Source organism: Gavia stellata, chromosome 1 (assembly GCF_030936135.1).
Source record: "Gavia stellata isolate bGavSte3 chromosome 1, bGavSte3.hap2, whole genome shotgun sequence".
Taxonomy (NCBI): Eukaryota; Metazoa; Chordata; class Aves; order Gaviiformes; family Gaviidae; genus Gavia; species Gavia stellata.
The window spans coordinates 57209224-57234532 of NC_082594.1; the positions used below are offsets into that span (position 1 = coordinate 57209224).

The 25309-nt window shown below is 38.6% G+C and overlaps 1 protein-coding gene across 1 annotated transcript; it reads left to right on the forward strand.

Moving 5' to 3' along the window:
• Positions 1-458: 458 nt before the first annotated feature.
• On the forward strand, positions 459-24440 carry GPR180 (G protein-coupled receptor 180). The gene is made up of 9 exons (XM_059820843.1): positions 459-594; positions 3186-3344; positions 6664-6858; positions 10272-10452; positions 10658-10707; positions 14300-14457; positions 20724-20915; positions 21274-21351; positions 23017-24440. The coding sequence occupies exons 1-9, from the start codon at positions 459-461 to the stop codon at positions 23173-23175; spliced, it is 1308 nt and encodes a 435-aa protein (XP_059676826.1). The 3' UTR covers positions 23176-24440.
• The last annotated feature ends 869 nt before the right edge of the window (positions 24441-25309 follow it).

A 25309-nucleotide genomic window follows, 5' to 3' on the forward strand; every position in this document is an offset into this window, starting at 1 on the left:
TCAGGCAGGGCCGCAGCGACTGCGAGACCCTGCGTGGAAAAACGCATTCTTCTCTCCCCGCGCGCCCGAACAACGGAGCTCGCCGCCTCTGAGGCGAACGACCGCGGCGCGAGCACGCCGTGCGAAGAGGCCAAAGCTTTGCCTCCGCCTTCGACGGCGACCGTCGTCTTTTACGACTCTGGGTCTCCCACTTACGGCCGAACCCAGCAACGGACACGTCGTAGCTGGGGAGGCGCAGACCAGCGGGGCACGGTGGCAGGGGAGGGGCCACCTGCCTCAGCCCCGCCCCAGGGTGGGCGCGCTCCCTGGCGCACGGCTCCCATTGGTTCTCTTTCCGCTTCTGCCCTCGCGCTCGCCTGTCCCGCGCCCGCTTGTAACCCAGAGGGGTGGGGGGTCATGTGACGCTGCGGCGCGAGCCGGGGGAGGGCAGCGGCGGCCGCCGGCGGCGGGGCCTGAGGATGAGGTGGCGGCTGCTGTGGCTCCTGTGCGCCGCCGGCTGGTGGGGCGCCGGGGGCAAGACGCTGCGGGGCGGCTTCGCCAGTGCCGCCGCCCGGCTGGAGCCGTGGCGGCCCGTGGTGCGGTTCCAGTTCCACGGTGGGTGCCCGAGGGAGGGGAGGGGGGGGGGGAGGGGAGGGAAGGGGAGGGGGGGAGGGGAGGGGAAGGGAAGGGAGGGGAAGGGAAGGGAAGGGGGGGGAGCGAGCGGCTGCGCGCCCCGGGGCCCGGCCGCGCCGTCCCTGTCCGCCGTCCTGAAACGGGAGCGGGGGGGCGAGGAGCCGTTGGGGCGCGTCAGGGCGGCGCGCGGGGGGGAGCCGTTAGGGCGGCGGCCTGAGGGGTGCGGGGAGCGGCGGCAGGCAGCGGGGTCAGCCTGGCAGCCCGCCCTCCGCCGGGACGTGCAACAGGTCTGATCGGCTCCGCGGGCGGTGGGGAGCCTGGGGCAGCGCCGCGGGGGGGACGGGGAGGTCGGCCAGAGGCGGGACCCCGCTGGACCGAGGCGGGGCTGCCCCAAGGCGGTGGGAACAGAAGCTGGTAGCAGCCCGTCGTACTACATAAACAGCGTCGCTATTTATCAGAGAATGGTAAAGTGCTGGTGTGGGTACTGGGCGCTGTGCTTCCCTTCGTGACCCACAGCCTGACGTGGCGGGAGTATCTGGGAGGGCGGAGGCATTCGAACTTTTACATGCATCTCTCCTTCCCTCCTGGAACTTCAGCGGATGAGAATGATGCTTAATATTGCACGTGTCTGTAATATTGCACGTGTCTGTTTCACATCACTGGGTGTTTTTAGTGTCACGGTGCATCAGAATGTAAATTCTCACTTAATTATTCCCAATGGCTTTTCTTTCCTGTGTTACTAACTCCATGTTAGTAATAATTCCTGACTGTTAGTTAAGAGGCCTAGCAATGGGCTAGAATCCTATTAGAACAGCCACTGCAGAAATACAGGTTGGAAATGACTCTCCTTGCTACAGAAGTTTTACTTTGCAAAAAGAGATAGATGCACACATGGTGAGTGCCGTATACAACAAGACTGTGCTGGTCAGCATGCTTTACCTGCATGCTCAGCATTTCGGTAGCTTAGACTATTTTCTTTCTCAGTTAGCTTCATGGCAGAAGACTTCTGCGGAATGCTTCAAAAGACAGCCATGAAGATAATACTTCACATATTTACATAGGCTTCCTCTCGGACTGGAGGAGTAGTGTGAGAGGAAAACAAAAATGTTTGCAAGAAAAAAATCTAACGGGATGAAGGGAAATGTGACATAAGCCAAGAAGAGTTGGAATGTGACCTTCCAGTGCTGAATGAGAGATGATAGATGGGGTGGGGATAGCTTGTGGAGTGACTTGAAAGCAGTTATCACTGTCCTAGAAGATAATTGTAGAAGAGCTCTAAATAGATCTAAAGAAAAAAAAAGTGCACTGTTTAAATCTGAGAAAAGAAAGTTAAGATTGAAGACGAGTGGTTTAGGTGTTCAGATATAATTTATTCTACAAGTTGATGTTACATATTTCCTTAGAAGTATTCCTCTTTCTGCATGAATACCCACAACTATATGTATTTTGGGTCTTAGTGAAGCCATATGGGCTTTTTTTAGAACCTTCTGTTAATTTTTCAAAATCTTTTATTAGCAACTTAGGTAATCTGTAGTCCATATAACATTTTACAGATCACCTTTTTTGCAGGACTGCTATCTTGCAGCTGGCTCTGAACAGGCAAACCTTCCTGGGAAAGCCTTATTTGAAGCTGGTAGTAGTCTGTTGACTCATATCCAGCTGGTGCCTAGGTTAGGTGGGAAAGAAGATTGCTTTGACAGTTTAAAAAACATACAAAGCTTGCTTAAATTTGAATGAGTTTGTGCTCTTGCAGTACTGATTGATTTATCTTCGCCATTAAATCCTATCTTTTAATTTAGGATAGTGTTATGTTAAAGAAGTTTATGGCAATGTATCATAAAAGAATTTATCAAAATAAGTTTGAGGATTGTAGAATTGTAGAATTACCCAGACAAGGTAAATTGTATCAAATGAGCTAGTTCTGAAATAGCTAAAATATTTCTCTATGTCAAGATGCAGCGTATAAGTAGACTGACACATTAGAGAACACTTTTGAAGTTTTATTTTCTTTGTAACAATTTGATGTCTGTCATTTATAATTAAGTATTTTAGCTCTAATCAGTCCATAACATGAAGGTCCATTTACGTAAGTTCTTCTGGTATTAGACTCAGGAGCTGCCCTATGATGGTCATAATCGTGCTACAAAGGTCACAAAATACTAGACTTTGAACCAGCTATTGAAACTGATTGAGGCACTGTCTTTACTTGAACTTGAAAAAATAAAATTTGGGGTGGGAGGAATTAAAAAAAGACTACCTGGAAGTCTGTTTAAAAAAAAAAAAAGCAGAGAGGGAAAGCTGTGTGTAGTAGAGAAGGTTAATGACATTTGGATTATGGTGAAGGTTTGTTTAAGTACCATCATAGAGAATCATGCATGCAGTATTGTGTTAATGAGTTGTACAGAAATTGCTTCTGAAAGAGTGTAAAGACTTTTATGGGAAGTAGTGGTAAAAGTTTAAGAAATTAAGTGAAGCTTTGGTGCTGCTACTTGTCAAAAACATATGCCATGCTAGCTTTTTGTTTGTAACTGACATCAAGGCAGAGTAGTTGATTTTATTTTTTAAATATCAAGGTGACCATGCTGTTCTGTGTGTCAGAATCAAGAACGTAGCAGTAGCTGTGACAAAAGAAGCTAGACTTCACCTGTTTCAAGCACAAGAATGGCAGAAGCTGCAGAACAGTATCCAAGATCACAGCTGTACAGAGAAGTTCTCTAAAGCTCAGCTGACAAGTGAGTTACTACTTTTTTCCTTTACAAATTAAGTTATTTGTGTATTTAGAACCCTGTTAAGTTATCTGTGCATTTAGAATTTTTATTTCAATGAATTTGGACTTTGCATCAGCTTAAGTAAAAGCAGGACTTTGGCCTTCTGTAATTAAAAATTATTACAAGGAAATGTAATTGCCTTGTTTGCATCATTTCAGAAGACTATTTGCAAGTTATGGTTGGAAAATGAACAATCCTACTGGAAAATGAACAATCCTTGAGAAATAATGCAAACACCCAAACTTTATGACCAGTTCTAGTCTCATACTCTCGCTTGTACACAACTCAGAAAGGATATGTGTTTGGCTGAAGTTTTCATTTACTCATTTAGTACAGAGATATTCTTTACCTCTGCTTGGAGGAAAAGTCTCATTCTTCTTTTCTTTTTTTTTTTTTTTAATCTCAAACTTCTCCATAAAAAAGATTATGTTGAGTATGTGAAAGAATTTACAAAGAATACCATTGTAAGAAGCAACTGAAGAACTTGGGAATCTAAATGTTTGGGGCAGTCAAATGTACAGTTTTAATTACAACTTTTATTATAGTGGAATGAAAAAAATTAGAGGCAAACTGATGGAGCCTGCTGCAGTTACCTCTAAGCTTCTGAAGTGAATGCTTGTAAGCTGAGAGTATATAGCCCAAGTACACAGTAAAAGGGTAATTTTGTACCTGAAAACCTTTTTTCTCTGTTTTTTTTTTTTTTCCCCACAACTTCATAATCATTAGTGCTTTCCCCCCCACCCCGTCTGTAACATCATCTGTGAAAATTAATCTGGGTTATGCTGCCTTACTTCATAACTTGTCTGCATTATCATTTAATGTTCTTTCACCCTTTAATTTTGTAATTTGGTATTCATCACTGAATCTCCCATTCAAATGTTTTTAATATTTGAGCTGATAATTATACTGGTACAGAATATACAGGTTATCTTGTTGTCTTTTGTTTATGGAGGAAGATTTCTCATTTGTCAGGAGGCTTCTGTTCTCCAATTCCATGGAAATGGCATTTTTCAAAGACGAGAAAACAAAAATAAAAGGATATTTTCATTTTCATGATAGCACAAACCTGTCACGCTTTGATGTACAAAACATGATAGAAAATTTTTAATACAGTATCAAAGATGAGCTAATCAGGATAAAGCTTAACTTGAGTATCCATCTAAATTAAAAAGAACAGTAAAACATTGAAGCATTCAATTATGTAACTGGAAGACAAACATACTGAAATAATCATTTTTGCACCATTTATTGATTGCAATATTACAAAACCTACTTCAAGCATAAATTTTCCTTTAAGAAATTAAATTAATCTTAGAAACTTCATTCAAATATATCTTAAGTGAATACAGCTTCTTTGTTAAATACATTTCCTCTGTGCGACCAGAATCCCTAGAGTAACAAATTGATCTCCTGGAACATTATCATAACGAAGTCTTATACAGATGTCACTTCTAAGGATGTAGTTCCCTTACACTTGATCGAAGCTGAACATGAAGTGCTACTGAAATGACTAGCAGTTGGTCTATCACTCTTGTCTGTCTCAGCAGTGTACTCGCTGTTTTCTACTGTGTTTAGGAATCGTATGACCACAGGGTGAGTTGGATCTGTTTGTTGATCTTGGGCAAAATCAATTACATTTTTAGTTTATCTTACTTCATTTCCTGTGAGTTAGCTTGCAAATTTGATGGAAAACTGATTAAACGCGCTATGGGTGATCCTTAGTCTTGGTGCAAATAACACTGTCAGAACTCAGCTGAGAGTCCAGATGGAGAGTAAATCCACCCGTCAGCTGCAGTTTGCCTTTTGTTTGGATTAAGCACCATATGAAATCCTAAAACTGTGTTTTTAAAAATACCATTTTTTTGAAGGGAGCTGTTTCACTTTGTATATTTGATTGATAAAATATGTAGCTCCAGACTGGAATGCATACTTACCATTAGCTACACAAGACAGATTCCCTGTGTTAGAACACTTTTTTTTTCTGCTTCATGTGTTGTCTGAATTTGTACTTCATGACAAATGCTGCAAAAAGACACATCATACGTTTCTTCCTGGATCCTAATGTTGCCTTCAGAGAACAGAAAATAACTTCCTGAGGTTGAAACAAGTTTATTTAAATTACATAAATGTTTTTCACAGGTAGGCTTCAAGTTAGAAATTAGTTCTAAATTTTGTCCACAAAATATTTAGGGATAATGAGTTTGCTAAGGGTTATTTTTGTGTGTATGTTTGCACTTCTCTTCAAGTAGAAAGGCCTTTGCATAAAAAGCAGAAATAGTTTGTTTTGTAGAATTTTAATGAAATTTTTCTCTTTCTTCATCCTCAGCCATTGTCATCTTAAACCATTAAGGTGAATTAATCTACAGTCCAGTCACTATATTATTTCTTCGACAGAGGTGACTTTCATTTATGGTTGAGCTGATTAGCACTCAAGTTCAGTAATCAGTGTAACAGTATTTACTATTCTTATAGTTTCACCCAAACATACAGAGCCACAGATTTCATTTTCAGCAAGTGTTTATTTTGGAGAGATTGTGCATTCGTTAATAGTTGCTTTTAGGAAAAATAGTGGTAAGATCAATGAGCAGATGAAACTTCAGTCTCTTACATAGTTGGTTTTAAATGTAAACTGATTTTCGGTACACAGTTTTATTAGATAATGGTCTCTGCCCTTAGCTGGCAAGTAAAATTCAGTCTATTATGGTTTGAGGAAGATGCTGTAAAATACGCCAAGTTGCACCTTTAAAGCATGCACACTACTGTTTATCAGTCTCACATGTGGCTGTTCCTGTTCAGTGCTCTAAATGTCATTGAAAATAGAGTAGAATAAATTTCACAAATGTATTTTTCATACTGCAGAAGTATCTGCTGGCTAATACAAAATAGCTAGTCCCATCAATATGGTACTAGAGGACAGAAACGTGCTAAGCGTAGGAGACAAAGTCTGCAGTTCCTGGCTTCTGGCAGAAGGGAGCCCTCCCAGTAAACCCAAAAGCTGAGAGATGGAATGCAATACATATCCTCACCAACCCTTGCCTGCACCTATTTGGAACAAAAAGTGAGGATGGAAGTCTGGCCTCTGGTGTTACAGCTAGCTTTCAGAACAAAGACTGTCTTGTACTGTATGTAGTTTATAACCTGTATATGATGGTGTGGATTTAAATTTTATCTTCAGTCAGAAATGAGTTTTCTAAAAGCAAAGTAACTGAGTATTTACTCCTTTGTTTGTTTGTTTGTTTTCTTGTATTTACTCCTTTTTTTGTTTGTTTGTTTTCTTCCATAGTGACTGTGAACTACACAGAGCAAAATCTGACAGTCTCCCAGATTCCTTACCCGGAAACATGGTATGTGTTTTATGTAGACAAGTTTACCTGCGAGGAGAATTATTCTGAATCCGAGGATATTCAGTTTGAAATGGTCTTACTAAACCCAGATGCAGAAGGGAATCCATTAGATCACTTTAGCGCAGGGGAATCTGGTAAGATTTTTTTTTTCTTAAAATTAGATTTGTAAGTTAAGGATCTGATCACCCAAACAAATCAGTTCTTACTATGCTTGGAAAAGTGTGGCACTGGGGAATGGGTAGCAGAGTCTCTTATATTTCAGATTCTACTTTCTCACAAAGAGTAAACTTTAATTCTTTTTCTGGCATTACAGAAAAATCCTTCCCTTTCTCTAGAATGACTTTGCAAAACTTGCCTAACTGGAAGCATAGATGCACAAGGAAAGCTGGTGTTGATATTTTTGCTAATAGGTATTTTTCCCCTGTTGAAATTGTGAGCTTCTGCTTGAATGTGAATTTAATCCCTGATTTTAATGAATTTGCTTATTTAATTTGTGAAATCCCTTAGTTGTGTAAAATTTGATTCTGTGTAACACGAGTACATGCAAGCTACAAATTTCAGTTGAATGTTTAGGTCTTCCTAAGTATCTTAGTCACAGGCCACAGATTAAATGATATATTTGTCAGTCCTGATTTTATTTTATTTAAGAAATGCAATTTTATATCTTTAAATCTGCAAAGAAAAACTTCTAGAAGACAGCAGCTGAAAAAATGCCTACATAAAATTGTGTGCTTTGGACAATCCAAACCAACCTAATGTATGCTTCATTGCAGTGCTTAGCTTCACTGCTCTGGGAGGCCTCATCAACATGTCACTAACCTAGGTCTGTGGTAAGGGATGAGCCCCACAGGCTTAGTCTGCCTTCATATACGGATTTAACCTACATACCCAGGATGAGCCTAATTGCTATGCTCAGAATCGTGTGCCCTGCTATCATTCTTGGTCTCAAGAGGATATAGAGGGAACAAAGGCAGCTCCCTTTTTGAAAGCAAGAGAATATCCTCTGAAACATTAAGCAGAATCTGTAAAAAAGTGGCACTGTTAGTCATCCATTTTTCAAGGCTTGCAAGTTGACCTACCTGTTCTCTAACTTCTTAATTGCGCTACAAACTCAGTTGTCAGTTTTTAGTTGGTGAATTTTGTATCCAGAAGTGAATTCTACGTTAATTTACTTATTCTCAAAAAGCAGTAGTAGCATTCTTTTGCTAAATCAAGGGGTAAAGCAGCTATAAGATAGCATGTGGCCCTTAGAAGTGCTGTACAGACTTCCTAGAGAGGCATCCCAGCTCTATATTAATTTTGTAGGAAGACTTTGAGCACTTGGAAGCAGAACTCTGAACAGCTTGCATGTTGAGCAAGGAGGTGTATAAATGTGTTGGATGCACATATTTAGATCTAACAAGTAGAAAACAGGATGAGCTTTACATGCCATGTCTTCCATGGTTGCAGAGGAACACCTCTGTTATTCAGAATTAAAACCTGCAACACTGCCCCAAATCCTGAAGTTACGTGCCTGTGTCTACTTTCAAAGAATGGACAAGGATTTCTTCTCTCTCGCTTTTTTTTTTTTAATGCATCTTTGGGGAATAATTTTTGTCCTTTTTCCATGGAGATGTACAGCATAGAACATTAGGGCATCGAAGAAAAGATCCAGCTTAATTTCTTGCTTCTTTCACTCAGACAACTAACACCTACATAGTTCCAGATGGTTCTAGTTAGGTCACCCTTCACTTTAGTTACTAAATTTGTGCCTGACACAGGAGATCTCAAAATTAAATGGACTATAAGGAAAGTATAGGAAAGAACTTGAGACTGTAACCTTGTGATTAAGATGTTTGCCTTGAGAGAGGAGGAGGCCTGGCTTCTGGTCCCTAGCAAGTAATCATTTACCATTTTATGGTAGGTTTTTTAACGGAAGACATGGTACAAATGGAATGTAGGATTTCTAAGGGCAGCTTACCAGGTAGACAGCATTTTTAAGATCTTTGAAGTTAGGTATTTCAAATAAAGGTACATATGTTTTATTTTCTTTGTCAACTCTAGGGTACTTCAAAGTCAGGAAACTTAAAAAAGACAGGTTAAAAATTACCCTTCTGGTGTTTTTTTATAGTTGTATTTCAGTGCAACTTTCTCTTAAATCCTTTTGGTCTCAAGCCAATCATCCACAATCTGTCTTTGGTTGGAAGGAGCTCTCTATCCTAAATGTTTTAGTGTTTATTAAAAGCCAGTTGATTTTCCTAAAGAGTTTTCCATGTGTACCCACTCATGATGGTGAGAAATAAATTATCTATAGAATCCTTACCAACTTCAGGGGGTGTCTTTTGAAGCAGAAAGATGACGAGTGAAAGGAAGAGTAAGAGATTTGATCTAAAATGCATATTTTTGTCAGTCATAAATCATGTTTTTGTATAGGTATGCAAGAGAAGCAGAGTGGCCCTGAAATTTTTGTTTTATGAGTCTTTATTTTATGCTCTTTTTCTCCCATTTCACTGTATGTATTTCAAAGCTGATTAATTTTAGCCATAGAAGTTATAGTACTAGCAGCTATTCAGAACTCATCTAGTTCTAATGTTTTTCAACTTAGATATTAAAATGTGTATAATTGCTCTGTTTCTAATCTCTGGGTGGAGCTGGTTGAAGTTTTTAGCAGAGTTGTTTTGCCTCTGGAGGAAAAACATTGTTCAGAATCTGATTGGTTGGAGGGTTGGAGAAGAAAAACAAGTGCTTTGTGAGAAATTTCTGTTTACCCGTTTTTGCTTATAGCTCACTGGCTTTGACCCTTTGGGAGCTCATATGATGGGTTCCAAAGCTTCCAGACAACAGATAAGATTTCCAGGATTCAGGTCTTCAGGGAAGCATTTTACCAGACTACTGCCAGACTGAAAATTAGAGGACTTCTGTTTTGTAAATAATATCAAATATTTGGGGCATTTTTTCAGAACAGTGCAAAAAAAATCCACCCTATGAGCTTATTATTGTTCTCTGTACTATTTTGCCTTCCATTTTTCTTATCTAAAAGTTTTCTGTCTTGGTCAACTGTACTTCTTGGACTAACTACTTTCTGTGGAGGAAGAGTGACACCTGGTGGTTAGATAGATTCAACAGAATTCTGTTCTGGGTTTCTCTAATCTCAGATTGTGCCTTTAAAAATTGAAGCAAAAAAAAAAAAACTAAAAATGAGTCCTTTATTAAGTAAGTTTCTGACAGAACAAATGGGCTACAATTATTTTCTGTTTATCAGGAAACTATGCCACTTTATACTATTTCAGTAATTGCTACAAAGCTATTTGTATTTGAACAGAGTCTGTCTTACACTCAGAAAAAGTATTGTTAAATAAAAATGCTTTGTCAGATCAAACAACAGTCAGCTCTGACTTTCTTGGATAAAATAGGCTCTGATTTACTCATTTTATTTGCACTACCACTTTTCGGTGACAGTTACTGAGTATTTCCCAGTGGTTATATAAAAAACATATTTTGTTTTAGTTATTTACTGCTCGTAGCAACATTTCTTTATAAAAACTGAGCTGTATTTCTTTTTTCACAGGATTACATGAATTCTTTTTCCTGCTTGTCCTAGCATACTTCGTAACTGCTTGCATATATGCACAGTCCCTATGGCAAACAATTAAGAAGCGTGGACCTATGCATACTGTATTAAAGGTGTTGACAGTTGCATTACTGTTGCAGGCTGGTTCAGCTTTTGCCAACTACCTGCATTTCTCAAGGTATCTTTGCTTATTTTTGCTTTCAGTCTTAAGACTTGAAGAACATTGTGTTGTAAAGATCAGTACATGATCTTTCCTATGGTGATTGTGACAAAACATATGACTGACTTTTTAGAAATCCATCATTGCCTAAATGTACTTTTGAGAGAGAACACATATTTAAGACTCACTCACTTTAAAATATCATCTTTTATTCTTTTATCAGTTATTCTAGAGATGGAATAGGAGCACCTTTTATAGGAAGTCTGGCAGAATGTGAGTATGCTTGTCTACTGATTCTTACATATTCCTACACATTAATTTGTATAATACATTAGCAAATGCTGTTGTTGGACTGTATTCTGATCTTGGACCATACCACTGGATTTTTAATATAAAATAGTAGAAGTTGCTCTTCTGAAAAACAGGGTTTATTCTGGATGCTTACAATAACTGTATTTAAAGTTACACAATTATTATATTGTTTAGGCTTTTTTAAAAGATTTTCTTGTCTGAAGATTCCATCCTACATACACTTAAATACATGCCTATCACATGAGTAAATGTTTCAACACGTTGAAGGGTTTTGCAGAGTTTGCATGATCTAGAGTAGCGAAGCTTTTTAGGAAACTTAATTATATTTTATGGAGTGTGTCATTTCACTAGCAAATTCAGTATTGATTATAATGGAAAAAGTAAGTGTTTTACAGCACAAGTGATATGATTAGAGTGATGCAAAAAATGCTTATGTAAAGTATTGATGTTAGCAAAGCATTTTTCTCCACTCCCTATAGATATTCTGACTTCTCCTTGGAACTGAATTCCTATAACGTCCCTTCCCAAAATGCACAAATTTACTCCTGCTGGATTCTTCAGGGTTAAACATTGCTAGGGATTTTTTTCTGTAGTTCACATTTGAAGCATCGGGGGTTCTTTCTGAGCAAATACATTGCCTTTTGATTGGGTTGAAGCACACTAAGAAAGTAGTACTGTGGTAGTGAGATAGCATTGGAGAATAACAGCCTACATAGAAAAATATTTCCCTTCCTAGAGTTCATTTGGAAGCTTGCAGTTGGAATTAACAGCCTCTTGATGGCACTTGGCACCACAGTAATTGCCTATTTCTTGTTTTAACCATTTGAGTTAGCAGCTTCTTGCAGCCTCTCCAGCAACTGTAGTATTAAACTTTCCCTCTCATCTCCTGAAATTAAATAGAGAATATGGAGGTAGTCATAACTCCTCCACAGTGAGAAACCCAATGTTAACTGCACAGCCAGAACTTCAGAGCTGCATGTTATGTTTTCTGTGTATGCATTATAGGGAAGAGCCCACTTCTATTTGCTTAAAGCAAAGGCTATTAAGAATAAAATAATATTTTTTTAATCAATAGCTAAGAGAGTTTTGCTTTCCTACTGTTTTTAAGATTCATGGTTCCCAAAACAGTAAAAGAGCGGAAGTAATAGAAATGTGGAAAGCTTCAATGTCAATTACAATTCTGAAGAATGGCTGATAACAAGTAGTATAGTTTGAAGATGGAAAGTGCTATCATTTTTCCTGTATCGGAACAGAAATCCGAGTTAAAGTAAATGGTAAAATTTCTATTGACTTCAGTGGAGACAGAATTTCTTTCTAGAAACCTGTTCAGATACTATCCCAAGCAATTATTCTTTTCCTGCCATCATTTAGTCTTTACCGTGTCTAAGGACCTGACCCTCAATCTAATTTATCGCCTAAGTTAATCGTATAAATCTCACAAATAATGCTGGCACTCAAAAGCATCACAAATAGTGATCTTTTAACTTTTGATGAGATCAAAATGTGAAAAGTCAAAGAATATTATTATGCCTTTTGAACAGCCAAGAAAGATTAATTGTGATGAAATCAGACAAATGTGGTATCAGCTCCGTAGCATATGACTTTGCATTGACTCTGGATATTATAGAATTATTGTAATTTTAGAAATTTCTCTCAACCGTCTTGCTTTCTGGCAAGGTGTATGAGATGTCAAAGACTAAAGCCAGTACTGAATTTTTGTCTTACACAATTTTGCCTGGGAAGCCACTTGAATCATTGCCACACTGAAGCAGAGCCATATCTATATCCAAGATGTGATTGAGAGATGATTTCTGGCTGTAACTTATAGGGCAAGTTATCTTAAGGAGTGACAGAAAATAAAATGCTCTCTAGAATATCCAGATTTTTTCAGTCAATTCTCTAGCTTGGATTTGTGACACTGGTTTGGCATGCCTTGAGTTCATGTAAGAATTTTTTCTAGCGAGTACTATGTCTCCATAGCTAGCATTGTAAAATAATTCCAAGATCATTTTGCCCAAAATCAGTGCCCGTTCATTTTATTAAAGAATGAGCAAGTTTGTATTTAATAAAAGCTCTTGACATTTCTTAAACAGCAAAGGTGTCTGAATACATTAAGAAGCATTTAAGCATATAAACTGTGAGAATACTAAATACGTCCCAGGAATAACGTGTTGAAGTCTGGTTTATATCCATATTTTGCTAGCATTGCTGAGTGTCAGGGAAATATTGTAACTGATCTTCATTTAACATACTTCCCTTGTGTGCATATTAATCTCTGTACAGCAGCAACGTTTTCTGTGCCAACATTTTTGGTAAATGTGGAGGTACATTTATCTTTTATAATACAGTCTGGTCGTATAAAAATAGAAGTTTGCTTTTGTGACATAGAAATATTGTTGTGGTACCTGATAGTGTAAATGAAAATTACAAATAAGGAACACATTTAATTGAACTAAAATATTAATCAAGTGAAAAAGAAAGCATTGTTGTGTGTAGTGCCCAGTCTCTAGTTTCTGAACCAAATTTGCAATTTACATGATAAAAGAATCCATTTTTCTTATACATCTCTGCTACACCAGTACAGTGAGCCAGTTCACTGTCAAGACCAAACACCAACCTAAAAATTGTTTGGTAAGTTTCAGTCAAAAACTTATCAGGTCTAAAGCTAACAATCACCCAGAAAGAAATCTTCAGCTCTTTCTACTGTCAGTAGTACTTCAGCAAGGCTTTACTTTTGTAAAATAGTAAAATACTTTTACTTGTGTAAAGGCTTTAATATATTCTAGCTTGAAGTTTTCTTTATTCAGATACAGCTTCAAACACAGGTTTGAGACACTGATTAAGAGTGTAACTTTATGGAGTATGTGTTAATTGTTCCCAAACAAAGCAAAAAAAATGGACATAGCAAAATGAGGCAAAGGTAGTTTGCATTTAATAAAATGAAATACAGGCAAGTCGTTGCTCCAAATGAAGTTTGTGTTAGGGTTATTCATTATATTTTCCCCTTTAAGTATCTGAGAGTGGAATTTGTCCTAAATATTTGTGCCTTCTGTTGTAAGCTACTGCATCCTTAAGACTAAGTGCAGTTAATTTAAAGTACAATGCAATGATCTGATTTTTAAACAAAAGTTTTTCAGAGCAAAGAAAGGAGTTCATTTCATCATGTTTCATATTTGCAGTGTGATTAACATACATATGATTTTAGTTCTTTAGCATTTATAAGTCTACTTATGCAGATGGATTTCTGAGCCCAGACTTCTTTGACACGAGAGTGGGATTTGGAAGGATGTGGCACTGTGCCCATGTTGTCGCAGAACTGCAGCATAACTGGAGGAAAGCTGATAGTGATCTGTTTGGTCACTGGAAACTACTCAAAATATCCGCATTTTGTGGCAAAGCAGCCTCAGCTAGTCAAACTATCATCAAAATTATGACTAAAGATGATACAGAGGCATAAATGTCCACCCTTCATTTGTGGGTATATATCTCTTTTGCTTTAGAAAAAACTTTATTTTTGTTGTGACTCTCTTTATTTTTCTTTCGTTTTCAATAGTGTGTGACATAGTCTCACAGATACAAATGCTGTATTTATTGTTGAGTCTGTGCATGGGTTGGACAGTAGGCAGAATGAAGAAATCTCATGGCAGACCTCTTCAGTGGGATTCCACTCCAACATCTACTGGCATTGCTGTAGTAGTTGTTGTTACACAGGTTTGTGCTTTATATACATTCTTATGCTGAAATATACAGCTGCTATAAAATATGACAGAACTGTGAACCAACTGATTTCAATATTTTATGAGGGAGGGAGTATCAAGACTGGAAAAAACCCCCACAGCATAATGTGCACCCAGTATGTCTAATAGGTAACAACACGTTCTCTTTACTTTAACAATTTAAGGTGTAGCTCCACAGTATGTTTTTGTTCAGCAGTAAAACCACTTAAGAAGTTCCCACAGTTTTCCAAACTCCCGTTTGTACCAATTGTTCATAGCATTATACTGTAAACCAGATCAGTGGAATGGTGTAGATTGGGGGGGCGGGCAGAAAGAGAGAGAGATTTCAGCACAGTCATTTTACTGATCTGATTTATAATGTGGTCCTATAAATAGTTGTAATCAGGACAACTGAGGGGTTGTGACCTACATTGTGGGGGGTCACAACAAGCATCATGAAAGGAAAGATGAGAAAAGCTGCTGTGAGAAATTCTTTCTGTCAAAAAAAATGGAAATCCTCAGTGTCCTCCTCTTAGAACCACTCAATTAGGATGTCTAATGGTCTTTTCAATCAATATAAGGGAATTCTTGAAAGGTTCATGTGCAGGATTGGTCTTGCAAGTATACAAATGGTCTGACACATAATTTCATTCAAATATTTTCCATTAGTATAAATTAGAAAGTCAAGTAAACCAGTAACTTAAAAGTAAATTGTAATGGAAATCATCCAACTCTGGTGGTGCCTTTTGTAAACAAATATTTTTAAATCACAGCATAAAGGCAAGAGAATCTGAAAGCCATTGAGAAAGAGAAGAGCAGGGAGAAACTGGAGACAGTAATGAGGAAGCGATTATACTGACGATTTTATGCCATTTGAGTAGTATCTGTAATTAGTGCTGCTTCCAAACTAAATAAGTGGACTGCTAAAACATTAAGAGTAGCTGGGAGCTGACGTTTCTTGCTAATTAAGAATATACACCAAAGGCTATTAAGGTTAATGGGACTGTTGAAATTTAAAGATAGGTTCATTCCACCTTACTTTGACACCCATCTTGTACCAGAAATTTTACATGTTTGTAGTAAAGAAGACTTCTAAAGTATTTAATTTTAGTCATGCCTCTCTATTTGTACATACATATGGATGTGTTAGTACTCTGTCACTTGAGACTGGAAAGTTTTTTGTTGTTGTTTCCTTTTTACTATACATAGAGAGGACACTCAGTATTATCAGCTTGATCTTTTTTTCGTTGTTACTTGTGGTAACAATGGGGGCAGGTATCATACATACATGCTGCTTCCCCCAGTACTGGTCGATTACACATTTGTGTTGGCTCTTTGAGCTCCACTGGAGCATTGGCACAAAGTTGGCTATCTTACTTTTCACCATGAAGGCAGAGTTCTACCACATCTCTCTTCCTGGTACCATTGGGAGTGTCAGGTTTGGCAGGAGTCTTGTGGGAACAGGATATGGATATCAGAGTATGTCATTGCCTGGGTGGTTTTGCAGCCCCATCTCAGTGTCTACTGTCTCCAACAAAAGTTCCCTGACACCAAGAGTATCCTTGCCCCTTCTGGAGAGGATGTTTTCCATCTCGTGGTTCAGTACATGCAAAATATACCTTCTGCCAGATTTCTTCTCCTAAATACAGAATGTGGCTGTTGAGCTCAGGGGAGCAGGATCCAGACAGCATCACCTCTATCAAAGGTAGTGAGCTCAAGACTTCATTCTCTGGATTAGTCTGTTGTTCACTGGTGTGTCTAGATTGATGTGGGTGTTGGACCTGCTGTAACAGGGCAATCAATGAGCACTTTTAATTATTAAAAACCTAGAATAACCTCTTTTCTGTCCTGCTCTTTCCCAAAGATTCTTATGGGAGAGCTAGCTTCCTCCCATGCCAGAGGTTGGATGGACTTACGTGGATAATCAGAGATGTTCTGAGGACTTGCTGTGGAGCGTGCTGGGAACCACATGCATTACCCTAATGCAGCAGATAGAGATTGAACCATGTTAGTTTTATTGATGTTCTACACTACCTGTCCTCATCTCATCTTCAGGGAAGTGAAGCAAGTGGACAGCCTGGGAAAACATGTTATTCTTCAACTTAACTGCAGTTTTGACTGGCAAACTATCTGACCCTTTTTGCCGGCTACTAGTTCAAATTACTCAGGAGATTTTCAGGGTTTTTTCTCTTCTTTGTACTGATGCTGTAGATTCTTTGTTCTTTCAGAAACATGAGCAATTTTTCAGGCTGTGTTTACAGGTTACCATCAATGTAGGGTGGACACAGCCTCCTAGTCAGCAAATCTCTTGTGGTCTTTGTGGCTGTAAAGAGGTAGCATCTCAAAGGAGGGACAAGTCTGCCATTCAACATCTCCCTTTGCCTTAACTTGTTCTCAGAACAAAAGATTCCCAGGCCGCTCTGTATTCATTAAAGATTCCACTCTCTGGTGCTGAGACACAAACCTTGGTCAAAACGTCATTGATGGTAGGCCTTTCCCATCACATAGACCTGAGCAGTTGCAGCTTTCAGGGCTGATCGGAGTGGAGGCAATGATTCTAGAAAGATAGCTGATCACTTTGAAACTGACCAAAATGACATAGAATCTTACTGCATTAGATGTCACACTTCACAGGTATTCTTAGGTACACCCCAAAGGTGTGCTTAGAATAAGCTCTGCCTCTGACCTTAGATCTAAACCATTGTTCACTGTACTGGCATTGCGTAACATCAGATACCCAAGTACTAGATACGGTTGGAAGCAGCTAGTTAATCCACTTTGCCTTGCTACTACTTCTGATTTCCCTTTTGCTTCCCCCTTCCCCTTGCCTCTCAGAGGTGATCTGTCCCATGAGAATCTGCCTTTACTGGAGATTGATATGTTATCTTGGCCTGCCATAAAGTCAGTGTTGGCATAGCGAAAGGGAGGAAGGGTTCTACCATAATTGTTTCCTCATGACAAAAAAGAAGAGTGTCTGGTTCTTCATTGTATGGATACGGAGGTTCAACTTGTATATCTGGAACATCAGGATGATGTCCATGGCAAACATTCTTCTAGCATCTGAAGAGGAAGACTGGTACTGGACAGTGGTTGCTGTCCACTGTGAACCAAGATAGGTCAGAATTATGTGCAGGTGAAGTCAGGCATTTTGAACAGTGTATTACGTAAACAAGGAGATGGACATTCTCCTTTACTTTATGAAGAAGCGGTTGTGACTTTAATGTTGGACATAGCAAGTGCGAGTCAGCTTTTCAGCTACCTAGCTCATCCAGTTATTTTGTCTACAGCCTAAGCAGAATTGTTCTTCTGGATAAAAATTAGGATTTCCCCCGATTTCTTCTCAGAGCTCAAACATAGTTCTGCTCACTGCCAACAAAAAGATGTCGCTGGTATCCACTTCCGCAGGTGTCTGGGTGTTTTTTAGGCTTGTTCCTGATATTGCAGCGAAGTGAGTTGATATATGCCTTTCTGTGGTCAAGGTCAAGGTCTTCAGGGCTTATTTACCTTAATTTCTCAGGCATAGCCAGCCAAAGAGATTTTGACTTCAAGATCATGCTTGTCTATGAAAGCTCTTCCTTCATTGAGAACAGATTGCCTAATCCATTGTAACCTAGAAACACTCCGTAGCACAGATTTCTCTTTTATAGGATCCTGCTTTTCTCTGGTGAGTGAGAATAGTCCCAGCTCATAGTAAGAACAATGACATACTCACCTTGTCCGAGTTTCGAGTGTGTTGCACTGATGGTTCCATCTCTGCCTCTAATGCCTCTGCCTTCTGCTTGTTTTGGAGTAATCTAATGAAACTCAAGGAAGCTGGACTTCTGTGATCTTGCATTGCTGTCACTACACACAGTCTTTGATCAACTGATGCCTGTGTTGTTTACACTCTTTAAAGGGCTAGTCCAGAGCATACCCTGCTGTCAGACACTATTTTCTCATGAGGATGTGAACTTTGTTCTCATGATTCCTTTACTCCAGCTTTTTGTCATCTTCTCATGAAAGTGGCTTCCTTCATTGCTGTTACTGTTGGTGTAGGTTAAGGAAAATCCAAACCCTCATGAGCACTGTTCTTTAAGGTTAAGCTATTCCTGGGATCTACGTGAAGTTTCTTCTTAAAGCAGTATCACAGTTCCATCTCCATCAGCCTGTATTTCTTGCCCCCAGATGCGTGCTTTTGTCAGGAAGATTGTATGCATAGGTGGAGGGTTTTTAAAATTTTCTCAGTGTATGTCTAGTCCAGGGAAGTTAAATACTTGGGAACAGCCAAAGTGTAAATGTCAAAAACGAAAATGCTCTGTGTAAGACCACAGTGATATTGTAACTGGTAGAACCCTTGTTTGTTGCCTGGGCACATTCTACCCGCACTGAAATAGCTTCTATGGTAGGAATTCATCAATTTCATGACAAAACTAGTGCTGTAGACATAGCTTTACCAAACAGTGTCTTATTTCAGTCTTACTCCTTGACAGAATTCTCAGTCAAGTAATTTGATCATTTGACGACATTTGCTTGGAGTTACCCAGAAATGGAATGTAATGGTGGGAACATTTGAAGCATATTGGTCAGATTGTTTACTAGTAATCAGTGATGTTCAAGACATGCATGCTTCATGTCTGTCCCTCTCCCATCCTTCCATTTTCCATCCAGGTAGTTGAGGAGTGACTGAAATGACAGCAGTCAGGCTTGCTGTGACATGGCCTAGGTAAGGGAGGGGAAAAGTGAGAGAGCAGTCTCTAAGGATATTCTAAGCGAAAATGATCCTGTCTCAGCTGATGACACTCAAGGACACGCACCTTTGGAAGGCACAGGTGGATTACACATTTTAAAAAAAGAAAAAGTTAATTTCAGTAACCTTTTTGTCTTTATGTAGTTAATGTAGTGAGAGAGCCTTTGAATGTATTCAGAAAGGAATCTGACTAATTTAGATTTCTAAATTGAGGCATACAATGTTTGCTTCTGAAGGCCTTCAGAGCTACCTCACTCATATAAATCAAATTTGCCTACCTTTCTTCAGAAAGCCTGCTTCATTAGACACCTGAAACCTAAGTGCAAGTTAGATGTGTGCAGTAGGTGGACTGGATTCCAGTGTATATCCAAGTCTTAAAATGCCATTCAGCTGCTACACAGTGCTGGGAGAGTCTGAACTTCATGGGTATTCTAATTTATAACATTAACATTCCCAAAGTCTTAAAAAGGTATTTTTCAGCAAGACCCAATTTTTATGCAACAAGTAGGTGCCTGCCTTCTACCCAACTAAGATTCAGAAACTAGGCACTTGTTAGTGTGTTTTTCCTTAGAGAATCTATCAATACTCTTTCTCACAGTGCTCCTACAAAATTGGATTCTGCAGCAAATGGATACAGTGCTGAGAGTTAAGGAGGATTTCTATCTTTCGTGTAGTTATCTGTTGTCTAGAGCATTTGTCCAGATGTTGGAACGGCATTTGGAACCTCTGACGCTCCCTTTCCTAGACCCTAGGAGGTTTCCGAGCCGGTTGCTTGCAGAGTCAGGCTCGTTCACAGTTTCTGACCTAGCTGATGTTGAATTCTTTTCTCCACTATGGCACAGCTTCAATAGAAGGGGTGGAGAGTGGCCCACCCAAGAACAGCCTATAGCCTGGCAGTTGGGGCACTCTCCAAGGAGGTGGGAGATGTGAGCTGCATATCCTTTAGGCAAAGAAGGGAATTGTGGGAGATCCGAGTTCAACCTGGGTGAATGCTTGAGCCTTTAGGCTATTGTATAAAAGGGGCAGCAGCACCACCCTCTTACTTCCCCATCTTTAAAAAGAAAAGTGAATCCTGTTAGGATTTTGAAAGAAAAGGCGTAGTCGCCTGCCTTTGAAACAAGCTTTACAGGTTGTGGATCACAAGTGGAAGGAGACACCTCCCTGTAGCTCTGTGGAATCATTTCAGTGGGCTTCTTGCTGAGTAGGCCAGCTGCTTAACTAGATGATTATTTTGGATCTTATGCTAAGGTGCCACATTCCTTCTATCCAAATTAGAGGAAGCTTTTAACTTGTCAAACTTTCTAAAAGTTACAGAATGCAAGAAATGAGACTCCGTTCCTGCCAGTTGCACTTGGAGTAAGAGGTAGTGCCAAAAAGCAGTTCAGGCTAGGGGGTTTTTGTATAACATGGTGGTCTCCAACCAGCAGAGCAGAGCATGACCAGTTGTGCAGATAATCTGTGATGGGAAGATTAATTGAGGTTTAGTGTAACCTTTTTTATTCTGAACCTACTTTGCTGTTGTTGTTCCTTTGCAGAGCTTTTTATTAATTTGGGAGCAGTTTGAAGATACAAATCACCACAGCTACCATTCACACCATGGCTTAGCAAGCGGACTGCTTATCGGCCTCAGAGTTTGCCTAGCTTTGTCACTGGCTGCTGGTCTTTACCAGATCATCACAGCGGAGAGAAGCACACTGAAAAGGGAGTTCTATATCACCTTTGCCAAAGTATGGGTTACATCAGGGAAACTACTCCCCTCTGCTGTAAATATAATTGTGGCATGCAGTTGACTGAAGCACTAAACTCTTTTTCTTCATAAGAAAGCTGATGTTTAAGTGTCTGATTTGATTAAATTGCACCCTGTCATCATACTCTGAGTAGTCATTTTAATTTGACAAGGAGTATAGAGCTTTTTTAAACAGAAATCCCACCTTTCATTGTGTGGTTTTCGTTCTGTTGATTGAAAATTAAACAATGGGTTCATAAAATAGACAAGAAATGTAAATGCAGTTCCTCTAACTGTCATCTCTTTCTTCTAAACTGGCATGTAGTCATTTTATAACTTATACTCATCTTCTCTTTCAGGCCTGCGTTCTCTGGTTTTTGTGCCACCCATGTCTTGCAACCATTTCTGTAATATTCAGAGAATATCAAAGAGAAAAGGTATGTACAGGCAAGATAAAAGAGTTGGAATTTGAATAGTAGTTGTTCTTCATGTTCAGTGTTTGTTAGCAAACTCATGCTCTTAGGCTGTTAATCTTATGACCCCAAAGCAACTTGAAAAGTCTTAGTCACACAGCTCTCATTGATGCTAATGTGAGTCATATTTTACAAAGGCATACGGGGTTTGAATCATCTAAGGGTAATCATTCCTAGGTTAAGGGTGGGGGGGAGGGATTGTTAAGTCAAAGGAAAATGTGGAGGGGGTGTTTTGTTTTATTGTTTGCTTGTTTGTTTTTTAATTAAAAACACCTTGGGGATTCTTTTAACAAAGCTAGTAGAAGGATAAATCAGTGGATTTTTTTGTTTGCTTTTTAGTCTTCATCCTTTAAAAGCTTTATGTGGCTAAATAGGTCAGGGAACCTGTAGCTGAACTGTGTTCTCTAGATTAAGAAATCTGTTCAAATATGTAGTTTGGTTTGTCAGCTCTAAACAGTTAAAAACAAAGGTGGACTCACTGGGTTTCTCAGTTGCTTAAACATACTGGGAACCGGAGAACTAGTTTGTGGAGCCTGCCATGTTCAGATAAAGTGCAGTACTATTCTCAGGTGATTGACTACCTCATACCAGGGTAGAGTTTACTTCTTTTCTTTATGGTTATAACCATCTGTGCATTTTCGGAAACTGAGCTTTTATTTGTGTAGAGGATATGTAAGGGGAGAAAAAGGTTCCACTAAAAATATGTAGTAAATGAAATACCATGTTTGATTTAAAAAAAAAAAAAAAAAGACATCTAGGGAGAAAAAAGACTCCTCTAAGGCTACTAATGAAGAGACTTTCTGTTGTTGCTTGATGAAAACATCATCAGGGCAGGGGTTCAGTCTCTAGAGGTCGGATCAGTAAAGAAGATTTTTGCAATATTTTGAGATTTTTAGCTTACTGAAGGGAGATTACAGTTGCTCTGCTCTTGCGTTTGGGCAAGTTTAACCACTGTGTGCAGCTGCAGTTCCTACATTATGTTAATTTAGCTGTGTTTCCTTCTTTAAATGTACTTTATTATATTGAAGAAATGCATGATCAATAAATACCATATTTGGTTAAGAAAAAAACACTTATATTAAAAGACTGTGTTGTACATAAACTTAGACTTTTGCTTTCTCAGAAACAGTAGTTACCTTTATGTGTTTGACAAATACTGCCTTATACATCTTTAACAGATGAAGAGACTTGCACTGAAAAGAGGTCTGTCTAAGTGAGACTGATAAATCACTATCCTCACAGCTCCATGATTGTGCTAGTGCAAAGTGTTTTCAGACTCTTTTTTTCCCCGCTCTGTTTGTTGTAAGAATAGAATATCTAAACATCACCTTTGCTTGTGAAACTGCATGGGTGGTGAATTGCAAGTCTGAAATTCCCCGGAACAGAGACCGCCAGAAGGGTTATGTGACTTGCCCAGGGCTATCTACTGATTTAAAAACACCCAGGTGTGAGAGTCTGAATCCTGGACTTGAGATTCATGTTCAAATCTTTTGTAACTGCAGCAGTATTAAAAGGTTTAAAGTTAAACCTCAAGCACTTATACAGTATGCTGGTAGGAATTTATTTTGGGTTGTTTGGTGTTGGGTTTTTTCCTCTTACTTTTTCCTTTTCTCTCTTTTTTGTCTCTAGATCATTACCATAGGTGTTACCCTCTGCCAGTGCATCTCCATGGTTATCCTCTACAGACTTTTTCTATCTCATAGTCTATATTGGGAAGTATCTTCACTGTCATCAGTGACATTGCCACTAACAGTATCCTCTGGACATAAAAATCGACACCACTTCTGAGATGTTTAGAAAGAATACGTTATGTAATGAATGTGCAATAATGACCTAAATATCCAGGTATTTTTGTCACAGGTGTGTGATACATTGGTTTCACTGGAGAACTGCATGATAATATCAGAGCACTTCACAGACCTTTGGTCTGACAAGGTCCCTGGATTAATCTGTTAAAAGTATTGTGGAGTGGAAAAGTCCATTATTTATGTGTAGCATGTGGTGCTGAGCTGTGTCACAGAAAAGTACAATGAATCTTTTCTCTCCCATTCACAGCCACAAAAAATGTCCTTACTTTATATCAATACTAGGTTTGAAGGTCTTACAAAATGCAGTTCTTAAAACATCTGCAAGCTCAAACAAGTCTGAAATAGGCCAGTTGTGAAATTGGTGTGATGCATAACGATGAGTACAAGTTCTTTTATTTTCATGCTTTAGAGCAAATGCATTTTATGTATACGTATAAAAGAAGGGGAAACAAAAGAGGGAGAGTCCTCTAGAAAACACATGTAAAATGTTCACAACTGACTGCGAGAAACTTTCCTTTATTATTGGTGTAAAAGAAAAGCCTTTTTTTGCAACTAACGTTCATACTGGTTAAAATTTTAAGGGGAATGAAAATAGAGTTTATATCTGCCTTTTTTTTGAAATAAACGTAACTAAAAATTTCATCCAGTAATGAAGGTCTAAACAGTATTTGAGGCTTAGAAGACATAGCAGCATAAAGGTAATTAAAACAGCAGGCTCGCATCTTTTAAAGAAAAAAAAAAAGGCAAAGAAAATGGAATGGGTGATGTGGTACTAGAATTTTAATCCTGATATAATTCATTTCTGTTACATTGAGGATTCAATCATAATTAAGCCATATACACAGATTAAATTAACAGAAGCATTTCAAATAAATGTTGGTTTCAGTCATCAACTACCCATGAATTCCTGCCCAAGGATACTTAATCAGGATTAAATTTTCTATGAATAATTGAAAAACAAAATACTCACTGGATTTGTTATAATCCATGTTGGCACTGGGTTCTAAGTAGTTGCCATCTTCCATCCATTGTAATAAAGCCATACTACTTTGTGATGCCCTAGCATTCAGAAAGCCAGTGTAAATATATACTTTATTGAAGTGCCTATTTATTATGATTAAATCATGTTGACTTTTTTTTTTCCTTCATAGTAAGAATATACCTATTGCCATTGTGACTGAAATCTTTCTTTTTGGATTTAGTTTAGTCTTTGTCAAATTTTAGACTTCTTTTCATACATGTGTGTTTCTTCACAACACGGATTTTATTTTGTAGTAAACTAATGTTTGTTTCTTCTTAATAGTGTGTATTTAATTATGTCTCTACAAAAATGTGAAGACACCGGGGTTCTAGCTTTAAAATAGCCCTAACCTTTCCATTCACATTTGCCTCCATTGCGAGCATAGTTGAAACGTAAGTCTATTCCATTTTAGTTTAGAGGCAAAACTAGTCATTTGCCTTTGACTAAGGCAAAATGGCAACATGACAAAGTTGCTCATTAAATCATCTCCTTTCTTATTGTTTGTAATTCAGATCAAGAATGGCAGGTTGAGGCTGGAAAAGATGAGATATTATGATTTCACACAATCTTCAGAATGATTAAAAGATTAATTATTACATTCCTCTGATAACCACACAAAAATATTATTGGTTAAAACTTCAGTCTTTATTTCCCTGCTTATCTCTGTACTTTTCATCTTCTCAAGAAAAAAGCATCCTGTTTTTGATAAGTCTCCAATAATGCAGTAGAAGAGTTCTATCTGCCCTCATGTATAAGACATGAAATTCATGCATAAAATAGAATTTTCTGATAGACACAAGAACTACTTTACAGTTTATGATCCATTGTGATAAAAGTTTTAATCTATGCGGAAAAAAATGTATGTGACTTCAGAAGAGGCATTCTATTTGTTTTATTCTCCAGAAGTATTTTCTTACTTCCTGTAGTCCCTCTGACTTCAATCTGTCAGTATTAAGGTAAATGGTATCTTAATTTCACCTCGTAAATATACCTTACAACAATTCATAAAATGAATTAATAGTTAATCTGAGTGTAAATATGAAACATAAGATGTTGCCTCTTAATCTTTTCCAGATTGCCCCATAAGTCGCCA

What these genes read in the sequence shown, in the direction of transcription:
- GPR180 (XM_059820843.1), top strand. Translation starts at nt 459, where the DNA reads ATGAGGTGGCGGCTGCTGTGGCTCCTGTGCGCCGCCGGCTGGTGGGGC. An exon ending in CTTTAGCGCAGGGGAATCTG is followed by an intron (nt 6,859 to 10,271) that starts GTAAGATTTTTT and finishes CTTTTTTCACAG; the next exon opens with GATTACATGAATTCTTTTTC. An exon ending in AACTACCTGCATTTCTCAAG is followed by an intron (nt 10,453 to 10,657) that starts GTATCTTTGCTT and finishes TTCTTTTATCAG; the next exon opens with TTATTCTAGAGATGGAATAG.